This window comes from Notamacropus eugenii, chromosome 4 (assembly GCF_028372415.1).
Source record: "Notamacropus eugenii isolate mMacEug1 chromosome 4, mMacEug1.pri_v2, whole genome shotgun sequence".
Classification (NCBI taxonomy): Eukaryota; Metazoa; Chordata; class Mammalia; order Diprotodontia; family Macropodidae; genus Notamacropus; species Notamacropus eugenii.
The window spans coordinates 328,182,775-328,199,287 of NC_092875.1; the positions used below are offsets into that span (position 1 = coordinate 328,182,775).

The following is a 16,513-nucleotide window of genomic DNA, read 5'->3' on the forward strand; positions in this document are numbered from 1 at the left end:
GCTTAGGATGCCTTCCCTTCAAACTCTACCTGTTGACACGCTTTTTACTGATGTCTCCTGTTTTTTATGTTAGTTATTTCCCAATATGATAACCACTTCTCCACCTACCCTATTGCATTAGCCCTACCTTTATCAACAAGAAAAAGTCAAGTAAAGCCAAGTGACTAAACGATTCTGACAGCATATGCAACATCCCATACCCATAGTCCCCCATTCCTCTACTAAGAAGAGATGAATGCATCTATTCTGTCGCTAAGATTATACCCATTTTAAAATGTCAGTCTTTCTAAAAATGTATTATTCTACTCTTTTTTTAATTAAATTTTCTTTTTTGTTGTGAGCTTAACACTTCAATATGCAAAGAACATGAGGTTTGTACTGTATAAGAAATTATGATTTATAACGTATGGTTGGCTTTTAAAGCAGTATATATGGGAGTAACAAAACTGGACTATTTGTGTCCTCTTGTTCTCTGCATTAAAATTTTTTTTGCATATTTATCACTACTCTCTAATTTCCAATCTCTTCCACCCCCACGTCAAAGCCTCTCCTTGTAATAAATGTGCTTTGATCCACTCGAATGCTACTTCCTCTATGATATATGACTCCTGACTCTCCTCCCCAGCCAGCTGATAATGTGCTTTCCCTATCAGGTATCCCCTAGCATCCTGTGACTCTTATGTACTTGTAACTGAGGTACTTTGTCTATTTGTCACATCCCTTTATTTTGACTGTAAATTTCCTTAGGATAGGGACCACATCTTACTTCATCTCAATATCTCCCCCAAATCCCAGCACAGTGCTCTGTAGGGAGTACTACTGGATGGATTACATAAAACAGATTAGCAGTGACGATCTGTCTGTCTTCATTTTTACAAACTAAAAAGCCATTTCAAAACATGCAGTAGAACATAGAACTCCTTGATTATATGGTCTAAGATATACCATAGGTCAAACCATCCCACCCCAATTCCAACTATGTGTAGTAATCAAAACCTGTTACAATAGTCAAATCACTGATGAGTCTGACCTCATGTACTGAGCTTACACCAGCACTAGAAAAAGGTCCCACTGTATTTGTTAGAACCTCCTGGTTTTTACTAATACATATCAATGGCATTCACAGTGAAAGATGACTGTTCTGTGAAAATGGGAAAACTACTATGTGTGGCCAGTAAGATCCCTAGCAAGTGATTCAATGTATAGAACACTGCTCTTGGAATGGGGAACGCTTATCTTCATGAGTTCAAATCTGACCTCAGACATTTACTAGCTGTGTAATCTTGGGTTACCCTGTTTGCCTCAGTTTCCTCAACTGTAAAATAAGCTGGAGAAGAAATGGCAAATCACTCCAGTATCTTTGCCAAGAAAACCCTAAATGGGGTCACAGAGTCAGAAATGACTGAAAAACAATAACATCCCTACCCAGAGTACCTACTCACCCATCTGACTTAGGGATAGGATAAGGATAGGAACTCCATTTTATTGATACAGGAAACTCCTAGGTGAGAAAACTTGCTGTACCAATGCAAATCAGTAACTGATTCAATAAGCATTTATAATAATTTTTACATTATAATAATAATTTTTATACTACTATGTGCCTAATATTGGTCTTGAGTGATACAAAAGATTATCATAAGGACAAGATTGGACTTGAAAACAGCATGAAGCAGTTAGAAAACAATTCATAAATGTGGTATGTGAACTCTGTTCTATTATGGATTTTCTATTGTATGTTTTCCTTAGTTTATCATGCTGTCTTTCAGACTAGGTTTAAAGCTCTCTAGGAGCAGACTAGAGTCTTAAACTTCTTTCTCTTTAGCAGACTTCATTGTGCATAGTAGTTGTTCAATGAGTATCTGTGAAGAGGGAGGTGATCTAGTGGAAGGAATACTAAATGAAGAGTCCAATTAGAAACCCTAGGGCAGGTTCAAGGCCAACTTCTGACAGTCTGCTATATTTGTGACTCTGCCTGTTAATTAGTCTTCCTGAGGCTCTTTCTTCTTCTGTAAATATATATTTGCCTCTATGAGGTTCTGGTCACTTGGGGATAGCCAATCTATAGTTTAGAAGGCTTAAAGACTTGCCTGGAGCTTAGACAGTGGAGAAGATTTTCCCAATCACACAGGGCAAGTGTCTGAGAAGGCATTTGAACTCAGGTCTTCCTGATTATAGGTTCAGAAGTCAGGGTCATCTCAGATCTACAAAATGGGTATTTATAATTTCATTTTACCTAATTTTCATCATTACAGTGAGGATTAAATGAGAGAGTGGGTGTAAAAACTCATTGTAATTATAAAGCAGTGCAGAAATGTTTCATCATATCTGGAAAAAGATGACCAGTGGCCTATGTATTTGTTAAGACAAAGATATAAGCTTCTTGATGTCAGGGAACTTGCTGCCTTCATACAAATAGAAGTATTTTACTTTGAGCAGATTGTAATTTCATCAGTTTTGGGAACTATTCATTAAAAGTTCCCTTTAATGATAAGGACTCATACCTGCTCTGCAATATGTAATCTTAGAGAATTACTTGGAGCACGAGGAAGCTGAATATCTTACTCAGGGTCACACAGGTGGAATGTGTCAAGAGGTAAAGACCTGAATTCAGGTCTTACTGACTCCAAAAGGCAGTTTTGGATCAGCTTCCTCATGTTGCTTCTCACACGTGAACAGCTAGGTGGTATGGTGGATGGAGTTTTGTACTTGGGGTCAGGAAGGCCAGAGTTCAAGTCCTGTTCCTGACTGTGTGATCCAGGGCAAGTCATTTAACCTCCCTAGATCTTAGTTTTCTCATCTGTAAAATGGGCCTAATAATAGCATTTACTTCATAGTGTTCTTGTGAGAACTAAATGAGATAATGTATGTGAAATGCTTTTGCAAATTGTGTTCTACAAACTCCAGTTTTTATATGTGTATATTATATACATACATGTATATTATGCATATATATGTATATGTGTGAATACAGCAACTGTTTAGCTCATAGTTTTGAACATAATAGATAAAAAACTTTAAACAGAATCACAGAAAGCATTTGTCTCAGTTAAGCAGGGATGGGGAACCTGCAGACCTCAAGGTCACATGTGGCCTTCTAGGTCCTTGGGTGTGGCCTTTTGACCAAGTTCAAATTTTATAGCACAAATCTTTTTATTAAGGGGATTTGTTCTGTGAAGTTTGGATTTGGTTAAAGGGCTGCACTTGAGGGCCTAGAGAGGGCCACATGCGGCCTCCAGGCTGGAGGTTCCCCACCCAGCTAAACAAACCTCTCAGTAATCCCCTCTACAATATCCCAGACTCCATTTGAACATTTATGATGAGAAGCTCACTATCTCTCAAGGTAGATCATTTCATTGTTTGACAGTGGTGATTATTAGGACCTTTTTTTTAATGTTGAAATAAATTCTGCATTCTTGTCATGAGAATTTCATGAAGGAGGCAGAGTTTTAAAAGAATCTTGGAGGAGGGGATGGGATTTGGATGTAAAGAGGTTGGAACTCTCACAGAGAATAGTAAGGCACTTGCTCTCCAACCAAGGGAACACTTAAGATTTATACGTGCCAAGAAGGGGAGGGAGTGACCATAACCTGGGTCCTTGGACCCAATGCCCAGGGTCCTGGCAGTCCCTGACTTTGCCTAAGATGTTCTTGGCTGTTTGTCCTTGCCCACCTTGGAGGCCAGGCTCTTTGAGTTTTGGCTGAAGCTCTGCACTTTTCCAACATTTGGGCTCAAGTAGAAATAGCTGATTATGATTTAAACTCCCACACCCTTTTGTTTGGTCAGTGCTGGGCTGGTAGCATTGGAATTCTTGCCTGTCCTTTTAATCACAGAAAGAACGTTGCCTCAAACAATTTGAGACCCATCTTACACTGTAACCAGGGCTATCTCCAGTCATCCTGACCAATGTCTTGCTACTGGACTTGACTCTGGAGGAGAAAGTGAGGTTGATTACTCTGGACAGCCCTGTCTCACTTAAATTCATTCATACAAGTCCAGGAATCACCCTGATGATGTCATGACCCTCTAAGAGAAGGAAAGAGGAACAGTAATAGCACTTGTAGACAATACGGCATAGTTCTGCTGCCTAAGGTGTGTGTCTGTGTGTGGGCGAGTGTGCATGTCTGTGTGTGCATATGTGCGCGCATGTGTGTGTCTGTGTGTGTATGCTTGCATGTCTGTGTGTGGGCACACGAGTGTGTCTCTGTGTGCATGTGTGTGTGTGCATGTGTCTGTGTGCGTGCGTGTGTTTGTGTACGTGAGTGTGCTTGTGCATATGTGTGCTTGTGCGTATGTTTGAGCATGTGTGCGTGTGTGTGTCTGTGTGTGCTTGTATATCTGAGATGCTTGTAGTATAGATGTAGGGAGAAAATAGATAACGTCAAAGAACCTCAAGAATACAGCTAAGAAGTATAAAAGGGACTTGAGAACTGAAAGTCATTCAGGAAAGTATTTCAGGAAACAAAGCCTTCCCTCCTAGAACTGAAAGGCTTGAGAGAGAATGCTTGTTCCTCAAAACTACAAGTCTCAGAAGGCCCTCAGAACTCAAACTCCCATTATAGAAGCTACAGAAACAATGACAAATGAATTCAGGTGTACCTTACCTTAAACAAGCCTAATACGTGTGTTTTTATTTAAGGAAGACAAATTAGCGGGTGACTGAATTAAGGAATTAAGAGTGATGAATTGCTCTACAAAAGAATTTCCCACTAGATTCCTTTTAAATAGATCACTCAGGAATCTGGTCAAAAATTCAATTAGACAATGTGTAGGCCTGCAAACTCTATGTGTGAAGCACACCAATGTACAAATGCTGGAGATGTGTGTGGGAGCAAGTACAGGTGGTGAGAGATAAGTGGGATGAAAGAAGTGTTGGGGAGAGACAATAATAGAGAAGGGGACTTTAAAGGTCAGGATGGATATAGAGGCAAGGTTAGTTTGAGGTAGGACATTCCAGGTGACTGTACTCATCTCAGATCAACTTACCATAGATAACATGTTGGCAAAGGCAGCTCCCAAGTAGGCTGCAAACAGTGCTGAGAAAAGACAAGAGTGGGAAAGTGGTGAATAAATGTTTCATTGAATCTGGCCCTAGCCTTTGAATATGCCTTCAGGACACCTACAATGGCACTGGCTATCAGTGGACCTGATAGAATGGTCTCACCTGTCTTCTGGCCAGATTTTACATATGAAGAAATTGATACTTCCAGAAGTTTGAGGCCTGGGGACATGAAATGACTTGCCCTATGTCACACATCTAAGATATAGAGCTGAGATTCAAACCTAGATTTTCTGACTTGGAATCAAGTTCTTTTTCCTTATATTTGCTTTATTTCTCTTGCCAGACCAAAAAGGAAAAAAAAAAAGTCCTACTTTTTATTGCTTAGCATCTTTGAAAAGCATTGTATTCCACAGAAAGAGGTAAAACTAGTCAGAAATCATATGCATTTTTTAAAAGGTCTCAAATCCAGCTGTGAGAGCATTTTTAGGTCCCACCATCTTGTATCCCATTAGCAGGCACTTTTAACATCTTGAACTGTAAATGAAAATTTTACTATATGGTAAGGGTAAGTGGATTCCAGGGCTCTCAGCTGGAATATTTATTAGCAACCATTAATAAACTATATATTTATTGAGATATAAATATGACTTATTAATATACTCTGTATATTAATATGTAACATAATGTGACTATAATATACATATTTATTAATATATAGTATACATATATACTATATATTTATATGTATTTATATGTATAGATGTATTTCTACATCTATACATATGTATGTACATACACATCTATATCTATATTCCCCAGAGAGAAACAATAGCAGTAGTAAAAGCACAGATTACTGTAATATTTCTCTCCACAATCCAAGTCTGCCTGTAGCCCTGACTTCTCTTTCTCTCTCTCCCCTGTCTCTTTCCCCCCATAAGTCAGGGATATGCCAAGGATAGAGATACTGCACCCACAGGGAGTATGCTAAAAACACAATAATAAAATAAAAAAACACCGGTGGATTCTGATTAAATGTTTAACAACCAGCTCTATGGCGATGAATATCTAACATTCTCTGCATCACTTTCTTAAATTTTGCAATTGATTTACAGTGTTTCCTGATTTCTAAGGTGTAAATGTTCACACTCAAAATTTAACAGTCTGTTCAAGCTAGCTCCAAAACATCCCTGCTTCTAGGGCAGGAAGGTGAGAGGCACTAAAAGGAAAGAGTAACATGATTTTTCTAGAGAGATAGAAGGGACCTTAGGGACCATCTCGTCCAATCAACTCATTTTATAGTAGAAGAAACTGAGGATGCAGGAGAACTTGCCCAAGATCACAGAGGTAAATAAGCATTAGAGGTCTTCTGACTTCAGAGTCAGTGTTCTTCCCACTGCGCTGACCTTGGACGTTTATTCATTCAAATTACTCGATTGAAATTTATCAAAGGTATTGCATATTAAGGACTGGGATCCCAATGCTGAGAAATGATGGAAGGGAAGAGTAGGGATACAAAAATTAATCTTAGTAATTGCTGGAGTAAGAGTCTTGAAAGTTGATAGAGCTCTGGCTTTTGAGTTAGGAATCCTGCCTCTGACAACATCCTAGAGAAATAAATGGGGGCAATGCACTTAACCTCTTAGTACCCCCAGGCAACACTAATACTGCAAACTGCACAAGGGTTGCGTGGAGATTAGGTGTTTCCCTCTTAGGATTTTCTAAACCAATGAAGTCACAAATTTGGACCCTCCCTAAGTCTCAAATAAATTTAAAAAAAAAAATTAAAACTAGCAGCTAAATAGAGCTCAGGTCTATCTGCTGTGCAGTGTCCTTGGATAGTATTGTAGGCTCTAATGAGAGACAAAGGAGACACCTGAAAGAGGTATCTTCCTGGCTCAGGGTTTGGCTCTCACTTGCTCTATCCATAGACTGGAACCATGGGGCGCTTAATCCTCCACCAAATGAACGAGCCATCTTCTGCAGTAGGGACACCTCTTAGGAGTTCAGAGGTATTCCCCTAAGTGGGGTTGGATATAAACAGAGAATCTGTTGGAGGTCTACCAAAGCCTTACTGAGTTAGCAAAACCTCATGTAAAGCAGCTAGAGTGCTCTGGCTGTAACCCTTGCTGTGTGATTTCCTAGTTTATCTTGTTTGTTCAGTGTCTATACTTCCCTCCCCCGCAAGACTTGCAGGGGCTCCTTGGGCAGTAGCTACACTTTGGGATCCTTCCCAAAGGGCCCATCAGGACCCATCAGGACCCATCAGGTGTGTACAGCAAACTACAGCTTTCTGCTTCTAGCCTGGGTAACCAGGTCTTTTGGGTTGTTAATTTCCAGTGTGTGACCATCTTTCTTTTCTCCCTAACTCTTTTCAAAATTGTAGTCAGGAAATTGATGAATCATAAAAGATCCTTTTACTTTAAAGATCAGAAATCTTTTGAGGACTGTCCAGGTAAATTTTGTGTTTAAATATGACATTTCCATGTGTGAATATAGGACAGGAATGTTAAAGACTTTTTAAAAAATAACCAGCCAATGAATTAACTGGTCATGGGTTTCAGTTTCAGGTCATTGTTCTGGAGTACTTAAACAATTCATTGAGAAAGGTTATTTGCTTCAAATTTGAGGGAAAGTACTGGTTAAAGCTTTCATGTCATGTTAGGCTTTATAGTTTAAAAAAAATGTAATCAGGGTTAAATGACTTGTTCAGGGTCACATAGCGAGTAAGTATCTGAGACTGGATTTGAACTCAGGTCCTCCTGACTCCAGGGTTGATGCTCTATCCACTGCATCACTTTTGTATGGTTCTTTAGACTTATATAGGGCTAAGAACCATCAAATCATAGAATGTTAAGGAAGTGACCTTAAATGCTTATTCCTTTCCTTCCTGGTCTCTCCGAGAAAGATCTAATTTTTGATGCAATCTAATGCAATCTAATAATTGCATATGGCTTAATTCCTACTGTTTGGTGAAAATATAAAAACTATCAAATTACTAACTGCTATTTTTTCTTCTTTGAAATTATTACTGGATTCTGGGTAAACACGTTCTATTGTTCCTGCAGTGAGGGTTTTGAACCTGTGGTGGGAGCAGGCCCACTAAATGCTTATGTATGAGAGGTGGCACAGTAGGCCTTGAGGCTGAAAGACTCATCTTCTAAGTCACTTAACCCTGTTTGCCTCAGTTTCCTCATCTATAAAATGAGCTGGAGAAGGAAATGGCAAAACACTCCAGTATCTTTGCCAAGAAAACCTCAGAGAGAGTCATGGAAGATGGACATTACTGAACAATATACAGGGGTAACTTGTTTAATCCAATTTTGTACCTCATTTTTGCAAACTAAAACACACTTTTCATGTGCTAGAGTTTGTTCTTTAAAGTAATGCTACCAGGAATTTTTTTGGAAAGTGAAGAATCCTTTTGTGAAGCATGTAATTTCCTGAAAAAACTTTTGTGTAAATTAGTCATCTATCAGGTTTGTTTAAATAATCCATGTTTATATCCACTTTGAAATTTGAAAAATGCTTTCCTCATATAGGTAAGTAGGATAGAGTCTTGTTATCCTTATTTTGTAGAGGAAGAAATTGAATTATAGAAAGATCAAATGACTTGTTCATGATTGAGTCTGGTAAGCAGTTTCTTGTCACTGTATCGACTATCCTTTCCATGGAGCTATGCTTCAAGTAACATACTCACCACTCCCCCCCTCCTACAGATTCCCACTTCTGTTCCAAAGGGAAATAGGTTAGTGATACCTACCACAGGTAATTGCAAGGAGGTGTGTCTGCCAGGTGATGGCGTAGAACATTCCTCCTATTGCTATGCAGGCTAGCGTGCTGTTGAATCCCCACAGGCCAAAGTAGATAGAATTGAAGGGGGTTGCTAGAGAGAGGGCTGTAAGAAAAGCCAAACATTGATGTCACTAGTACATCCAGCGCAACACTGCACATAGAGCAACTCCACTGGACAGTTTCCTTTCCTTTCCTGTTTGTTTTCCTTTGCACATTCCAGAGTCAGTAACACCCTGGAGCATTGAGGTTTGGGGTTTCATTCAAAATAAACAAAAAAATTGCTGAAGGGACAGCAATTGACATTGGGCTCAAGGGTGCAATGATACAGATCATTGTAAGGGCTGGCATTAGCCATACCATGGCTGCCCATGGAGTAAAATTTCAGGAATATAGGGAAGGCTTCTGGATTCCCAAAAGGCTTGTTCCATCCAAGAGATGATGACTAGTATTTCTTTAATCCTGATAGCCACCTCCTTTTATTCCACAAATAGAGAAAAAGCTTTGAATTCAGAAGTAGAAAAACGACCTTCAGGTATACTAAGTTGTAAATGACTGATATATACTGAAAATGGGGGTGAGGCAGGGCTAGATAGCCTGAAGACTAGCTGGGTCGCCTGAAGTGGAAAGCCTGGGGGTGTAATCAGAGAGCAAATGTCCAAAGAGATTGGAGGCTGGGATGTTAAGAGGAAATTACACTAACCTCACATTTTGCAAAGGGGCTGCCCTAGGTACCAATATTCTCATTGACCATTGGTGATGGGTGAACAATGAGACCATACCTGCTAACATTCCCATGGTTGATCCAATCGCAGCATGCAAGCAAATGAGTGGTGAAGATATGAAAAGAGCTGCAAGGAAAATGCCACCAGTCCAGGGGTTATCGCAGCCATACACCTGACCAATTCCAACAGGGATGGCTCTTAAAAGCTGTAAGGACCATATAATAACATGCTTATTATGTAGGTAGATGATACAGCAGAATTATATAATAATGAGGGAGGACTCACAGCATAAAGGAAATTTTGCTAAACTAGAAGTCAGGACATTAAAGTTCTAAGTCTACCTTTCTCGCCAAAGGGTGTGTAACCTTGGGCAAGTCACTTTTCTCTGAGCCTCACTTTTCTCCCCTTGAAAATGAAAGGGGATAGAATATAATATTTTAAAGATCCTTAAGACTCAGGATTACATGTTTCATGATCACTTTTCTCATAGCTTTTTTTTGGGGAGGGATGCAATCAGGGTTAAATGACTTGCCCGGGGTCGTACAACTAGTATATATCTGAGACTAGATTTGAACTCAGGTCCTCTTGACCCCAGGGCTGGTGTGCTTATAGTTTTATTTATTTCAATCAAGTCAAACTTAATAAGAACACATACTTTTATTCTAAAATTATTAGAGGATTTACCAGAATAGACCTCTTATTTAAAACAGTTGTATCAAACTTCAATAAAAAAAGGGGTCACTAATGAATAAAGAAGGAACTGTGGGGTATCATATTGATTTAGTTTTAAAATGTAATAGTATTTATGTTTCATTGTATTTTTATTTATTTTGTTAGATATTTCCCAGTTGTAATCTAATTGTAGTTCAGGCTACCATGGAGAGTGTTATCACATCTTACATGTATTTACCATCTCTGATTTGAAAACTACAAAGAAAAGGCTAGGTGGTGGTTTCTGTCTAACCCACTTCTTCCCCTCAGATGAGGGGAACTCTTTAACTTAAGAATTTTGTAGCACATTAAACTACCCAAAATCAAAGCATGTTAGAGCTGAAAGGAGTCTCATACTGCCTTCAATGCAAACCTTACAGATGAGGAATTGAGATAATCGAGTAACTTGCCCATAGTCAAATGATAGAATCCTGTCTAGGAAAGGAGCTATTCCCCCACTGCTGCTGGCTGTTGTCTCCAGCTGCATATATGTCCTATAGTTCAATCCCACTGCTTTTTTCAAAAAAAACAAAACTTTACTATCATATCCTTTTTCTTAAAACTTTATTGATGCCTTTTGATTTTATATCACATACATTTCCCAGTATGCCCTTTATTTCTCCCCTTCTCCAAAAATCTTTTCTTATAAAGAATAAAAGCTAAGGGGAAAAACCCAAATCCACATGTCAAAAAAGTGTCATGTTCTATGCAGTATTGTTCCACAACCATGGGCCTCCTTATCTATAAAGAAGCAAGAAGAGGAGTTGTCTCATATCTCATCTTTGGGGCTAAGCTCCAAATTAGAATTTGTTAGCAATTTGTTTCAATTGTTTTGTTACTCTTCTTCCCACGTACAATCTTGTGGTTATTGTAAATACTGTTTTCTTGCTTCTGCCCCCATCACTCTGATCAGTTCATGCTTCTTGTTATGTTTCCCTATCTTCGTCATATCTTACAGCACATTTCACTACATGCATGTATCCTAGCTTGTGAAGCTGCTCATTCCCCAATCACAGAATCCTAGGACCACAGGTCTAGAGCTCAAAGTTACCTCAGAGGTTATCTTGCTCAACCCCATCACTTTGCAAATGACTACTGGAGGCCAAGAGAGCTTAAGTGGTCTGCCCAGGATCACATAACTAGAGTTTTAGGTAGGATTTAAACCTAAATCTTCTTGACTCAATGTTCAAAATTCTATCCACTCTGTGATGCAATGAATAGACCTCTACGTAGCTTCCACTTTATTTTTCTTACCACAAAAGATGCTATAAGTATTTCAGCAAAACTGTTTTCTATTCTAAAACGTCTCCCGGTGCTTTGTTTTTAAAACTCTTTCCCCCTGACACATAGATATGAAACTCCCTCAGCCCAGATCCTGCTGTAGATTCTCCATTACTTATCTGGCAGCTAGGTAGCGCAGTGGATAGAGCATCAGACTTGGAGTCAGGAGGACCTGAGTTGAAATTTGGCCTTTGACACTTATTATTACGTGACCCTGAGTTTTGCCTTGGTTTTCTCATCTGTAAAAGGGGGTAATAATAGCACCTGCCTCTTAGGTGTGTTGTGAGGATCAAATAAGATATTTGTAAAGTACTTAGCATAGTGCCTGGCACATAGAACATGCAATGTCAATGTTGCTGCTGCTGCTGCTGCTGTTCAGCCACTTCATGAACTGTGTCCAACTCTTCGTGAGCCCATTTGGGATTTTCTGGGCAGAGAGTCTGGAGTAGTTTACTGTTTTCTTCTCTACCTCATTTTACAGTTGAGGAAACTGAGGCAAACAGACTTAAGTGACTTGCTTAAGGTAACCCAGCTACAAGTGTTTGAGGCCACATTTGAACTCAGGTCTTCCTGATTTCAGGGTGAGTTTTTTCTCCTTTGCATCACCTAGTTGCCCCATATTGACGTTAGATATTATTGTCTCATGTCTAACGTTGTTTGGATTTCAAGTCCTCTCGAAAAACGTAGCTACTTAATGATTGCCCACTTTTTTCTCTCATTGCTCCCCAACTGTTCCAGGCAGTCTGGTCTCCTCATCACTGCCCTTACACCAAACCTGAACTCTTAACTATGATTCTGTTGTTTTGTTGATGTCTGTTTTATCACCCAAACTGTCTTTTCTGCTATCCTATGCCTATCAAATCAGCCCTAGTCCAGATTTCTCCATTGTCATCCTTGACATCCCTTATCTACTTTCACTGAAACAAGTATGTATCATTTATCTGTTTATTCATCTGTCTGTCTTACCACTTAGTTATTTTCAACATTTCTTGTGTCTATCTTCTTGTGTAAGGCCTTTGAAGGCCTTCGGTGTTTCTCACCCATAATTAATAGCAATGAATCTGGATTTGGAGGATCTGAGCTTGAGTTCCAACTTGGCTTTTATTAGCTGGGTGACCAAGATAAAATGTAAACTACTTGAGGGCAGTGACATTCCTTTTTTTCTTTGTATCTCTGGTGGCTGTAATATTGTAGCAGCTAAAAAATGCTCTGATTGATTTGTTGTCCTTGCATCGGTTCCTTCCCGTCTCTGGGTTTCAGTTTCTTCAATGTAAAATGAAAGAGTTGGGCTGGATGATATCAAAGACCCCTTCCAGCTTGAAATTCTGTGATCATTTCTGACAGTCAGTTGAATATAAGACTTTTAAACTCTTTTTCCTGAAGTAACATCTTCTGTAGTTCATTACACAAATCCTTAAGCCTGGTCAGTATTTAAAGACCTCTGCAATCTAGCTCCAACCTACTTTTCCAGATATTTCTTACTATTCTCCTTTGGGAACTTTGGGCTCCAGCCAGACTGAGGCAGCTCTTCTGAAACTTGTATCTCCTCCCCTTTTGCTGTGAGTTTGCATGGGCTCTCCTCTCTGACTGAAATACATTGTCCGCCCATCTTTGCGTCTCAAAATCTCGATCTTCCTTCAAGGCTCAACTCTAGTGTCTTACTTTGTTAATACTGTCTCCTTCAAACTGACTGGCACATCTCTCTGTGTACCCGTCATAGCCCCAAGTATAATGTAGGCTCTTTGAAGGCTTTTTTTTCCTTATTTTTTTATATCCCTAGCACCTAGTACAATGCCTCGTTCCTCCTAAGAGGCGCTTAATAAATACCTGTTGAATTGATTTGTTAGAAATTTACCTTTTAAGAAGTACAATATACACTTGACTACAACTGTGTAAAAAGAATGACAACAAAAAAGAAAACTGAATGTAATTATAATGAGCAATCTTGGCCCCAGAGAAAAGTTAAGAAAATTCAGTGCAGAGGCAAGCTATTTTGGGCATGGGATACTGCAGTATTGCCTGCCAGACACGGGGGATGTACTGATCAGTTTTGCTAACCTATTTTTTTTCCTCTTCCTTTTTAGATCTTATTAGGGATGACTCATTGAGTAGGAGAGAGGTGAAGGAATATGTTAAGAATGAAAGGGAGCATAAAAACAAAAGTATCCATTAAAAACAAGACAAATTAAAAAAAGTAAAAAGACTTTCTGTAAGCAATAGCTTAGCTATGCAATCACACAGCTCTGGCGATCCCTGTGTCCCCAGGAAAGTAAACACCACTTTCAAAACCAATTCAAAATAAGGCTTCTCTTCTGCCTTCAGTGACACTTACCAAAGGCACCTGGATCTCAGACCAGGTGATGTTGGGCACTGAGGTGATGGGCTGCACCAGCGTCGTGGGGAAGAAGAGGTTGTAATGGCCTGTGGCTGCCATGTACAGTGACACTGCAATGTTGAATGGGAGTGTGAAGACAGGGAGGTCCCATTTACTGAAGATGGTGCTCAAGGCACTGGAAAGAATTGGGCTGGGAATGGAAATGAGAGAGAGATTCTTTAAGAACTCAGTTAATGTTTCTATCTTTTAGGGTTGTGTGTGTGTATGTGTGTGTGTGTGTGTGTGTGTGTGTGTGTGTGTATGTGTGTGTACGTATGTATTTAAGGACATATGGTCTTATTCTTATGGACTCTGGGATATCATTAAATAGGGACTTGGGAATCCTTGCTCCAAGAGTATCCTTCAGGGATTTATTTGCCTCTTAGCAACTGGTAGGCCACAGGAACCCAATAGTTCTGTGTGTCAGGTTTGGCCTCATCTGACTCTGTTGTCAAACTTCTTGCCATCTTCCTTTTGGTCTCTGTAGTGACTCTGTACTTGGCAATTGTGGGCATCATGAAATCTCTTTGGAATTTTCCTAGCAATCTCTTGGCTGGAGCACAGTGAAGAGCTCTGGGAATGATCAAGGATGTCCTTGACAAGGGGGTAGAGTACCTAGGTTTATGTTGCCTTTTGACTTGAGAGAAGTTCTGAACCTTTTTGTGGTGTGGACCCTTCTATCAGTGTGGGGAAGACTATGGCTAACTTCTTGGATACATATCTTTAAATGCACAAAATAAAATACATGAGATTATAAAGGAAACCAATTATATTGAAATACAATTATTTAAAAAAGAAAGACAAGTTCATGGACTCCAGTTTAGGAACCCCTGCTTAGAGTATCAGATTTGGGAGTACTGGCAAACGGACAGGTGCTGTGCACTTTGAACACATGGTTCCCTTCAGCTGTAAATAATTCCCTGGGCATGTTTCATAGAACCCAAACTCAGGGTGAGTTAAAGCAATGACAACAGGGTGACTACCAGTGACTGTCTATGAGTTGCTCCATAATGGAGAGCATTGTAGGCATCAGGGTAGATGAGTCATAGAAGAAGCTGTTTGTCTCTTGTGGTGCGAGAAAGATGTTTCCCCTTTGGTACTTCATCTGAGATGTCATAAAGATAGGTCCTTTTTTTTTTTTTTTTTTACAAACTCCACCTCCACCCCACTTTTCCACTTCCTTTTCTGTGCTGTCTCCCTTCATTAGATTTGACTCCCCTTGAAGGCAGGGATGTCAGAACCTTCACTCTTTCATAGGATGATACAGCTACAGTTGGAAGGGGCATTAGAGGCTATCTGATCCGTCTTTGTACAGTTCAGGAAACAGACCCAGAAAAGTTAAGTGACTTGTCCATAGTCACATGAGTAGTATGTATCAGTGGAAGAATTTAGACCCAGTTCCTCAGACTCCAGAGCTAGTACTTTTCCCATGGTGCCACACCGTCTGCATCCCTGGGTGAGGAAGCAGAACCTAAGCGTCTCACGCTCCCCAAACAGTCTGTACTGAAGAATGCTCACACATTGGGCAAGGATTCCGAGGGCAATGGAGATGGTACTGTCCTACACTAGGGGCAGAATGGCTCTCTCTAGAGAGGGATACAGAGGGATAGAAGGGAGACATGGGAGCCAGGAAGGTATTGGAGTTTAGAACCAAAAGACAAGACAGGCTCTATAGTGGACTTAGGATTTAGTTTTACCTAAGCAGAGAAAAGAGACTTTGAAAGGGCCAAGAGAGCAAGGTGGTTGTTCTTCAGTCTTGACTGGTATTCTTGGCAAAGATTCTGGAGTGGTTTGTCATTTCCAGCTTATTTTAAGACAAGAAAACCAAAGCAAATAGCGTTAAGTAACTTGCCCAGGATTACATAGCTGGTAATAGTCTGAGGCTGAATTTGAACTTGGGTCTTCCTGAATCCAGGCCTGGTACTCAATCCACTGTGCCACCTAGGTGCATCAGGGGAGTAGGGAGGGGCACTCAGTTCATACACACATCTTTATTGATGGCACTTACCAGGACATGGACATAACAATAACAGGGAGCAAAAGCCACCAGTAATAATCTCCTTTCTCTGAGAACACAGCCATCAGTAAGCCCACCAGCACCCCATTGTAGCCATGGAGTCCTGCTGCAATTGACGACCTGGTGATAGAGGGAGCACAGGACATTAGTGGGAGGGTAGCAAACATAGCATCCTCCATGCCCTGCCAAGGCATCTCCTCTCTTCCTGGTCCCCTCCAGGGATGGGGAACCTGTGACCTCAGGCCACATATGGCCCTCTAGGCCCTCAAGTGCGACCCTTAGACTGAATCCAAATTTCATAGAACAAATCTCCTTAATAAATGACTTTGTTCTGTAAAACTTGCTGCATCCAAGGACCTAGAAGGCCACATGTGGCATCGAGGCTGCAGGTTTCCCACCCCTGCCGCCTAGCCTCTCCCAGCATCTGAAGTTCTACTCTTTGGAGTTAAAAGTATCCCTAGAATCCTTTAAGAAAATGCAAATGTCTCTGGTGTAAATTATTATTCTGTTCTGAACCACTGACCTTTGATGGATTACTGGCATGGGTGCTATCATGGAAAGAATGTTAGATTTGAAGTTAAAGGGTCTGGCTCTCTGGACCTCAATTTCCTCAC

The 16,513-nt window shown here is 40.2% G+C and overlaps 1 protein-coding gene across 8 annotated transcripts in view; it reads right to left on the reverse strand.

Annotated features, from left to right (window-relative positions):
* Positions 1-16,513, reverse strand: part of SLC14A2 (solute carrier family 14 member 2) — a 691,185-nt gene that overhangs the window by 3,359 nt on the left and 671,313 nt on the right. For all 8 annotated transcript variants that reach the window (XM_072605236.1, XM_072605235.1, XM_072605239.1 and 5 more), the window contains 5 exons: positions 15,891-16,019; positions 13,841-14,033; positions 9,574-9,721; positions 8,763-8,897; positions 4,987-5,036 (listed from right to left, as the gene is read on the reverse strand). In XM_072605236.1, the coding sequence (XP_072461337.1) occupies positions 4,987-5,036; positions 8,763-8,897; positions 9,574-9,721; positions 13,841-14,033; positions 15,891-16,019 (655 nt within the window). The remainder of the gene's footprint in view (positions 1-4,986; positions 5,037-8,762; positions 8,898-9,573; positions 9,722-13,840; positions 14,034-15,890; positions 16,020-16,513) is intronic.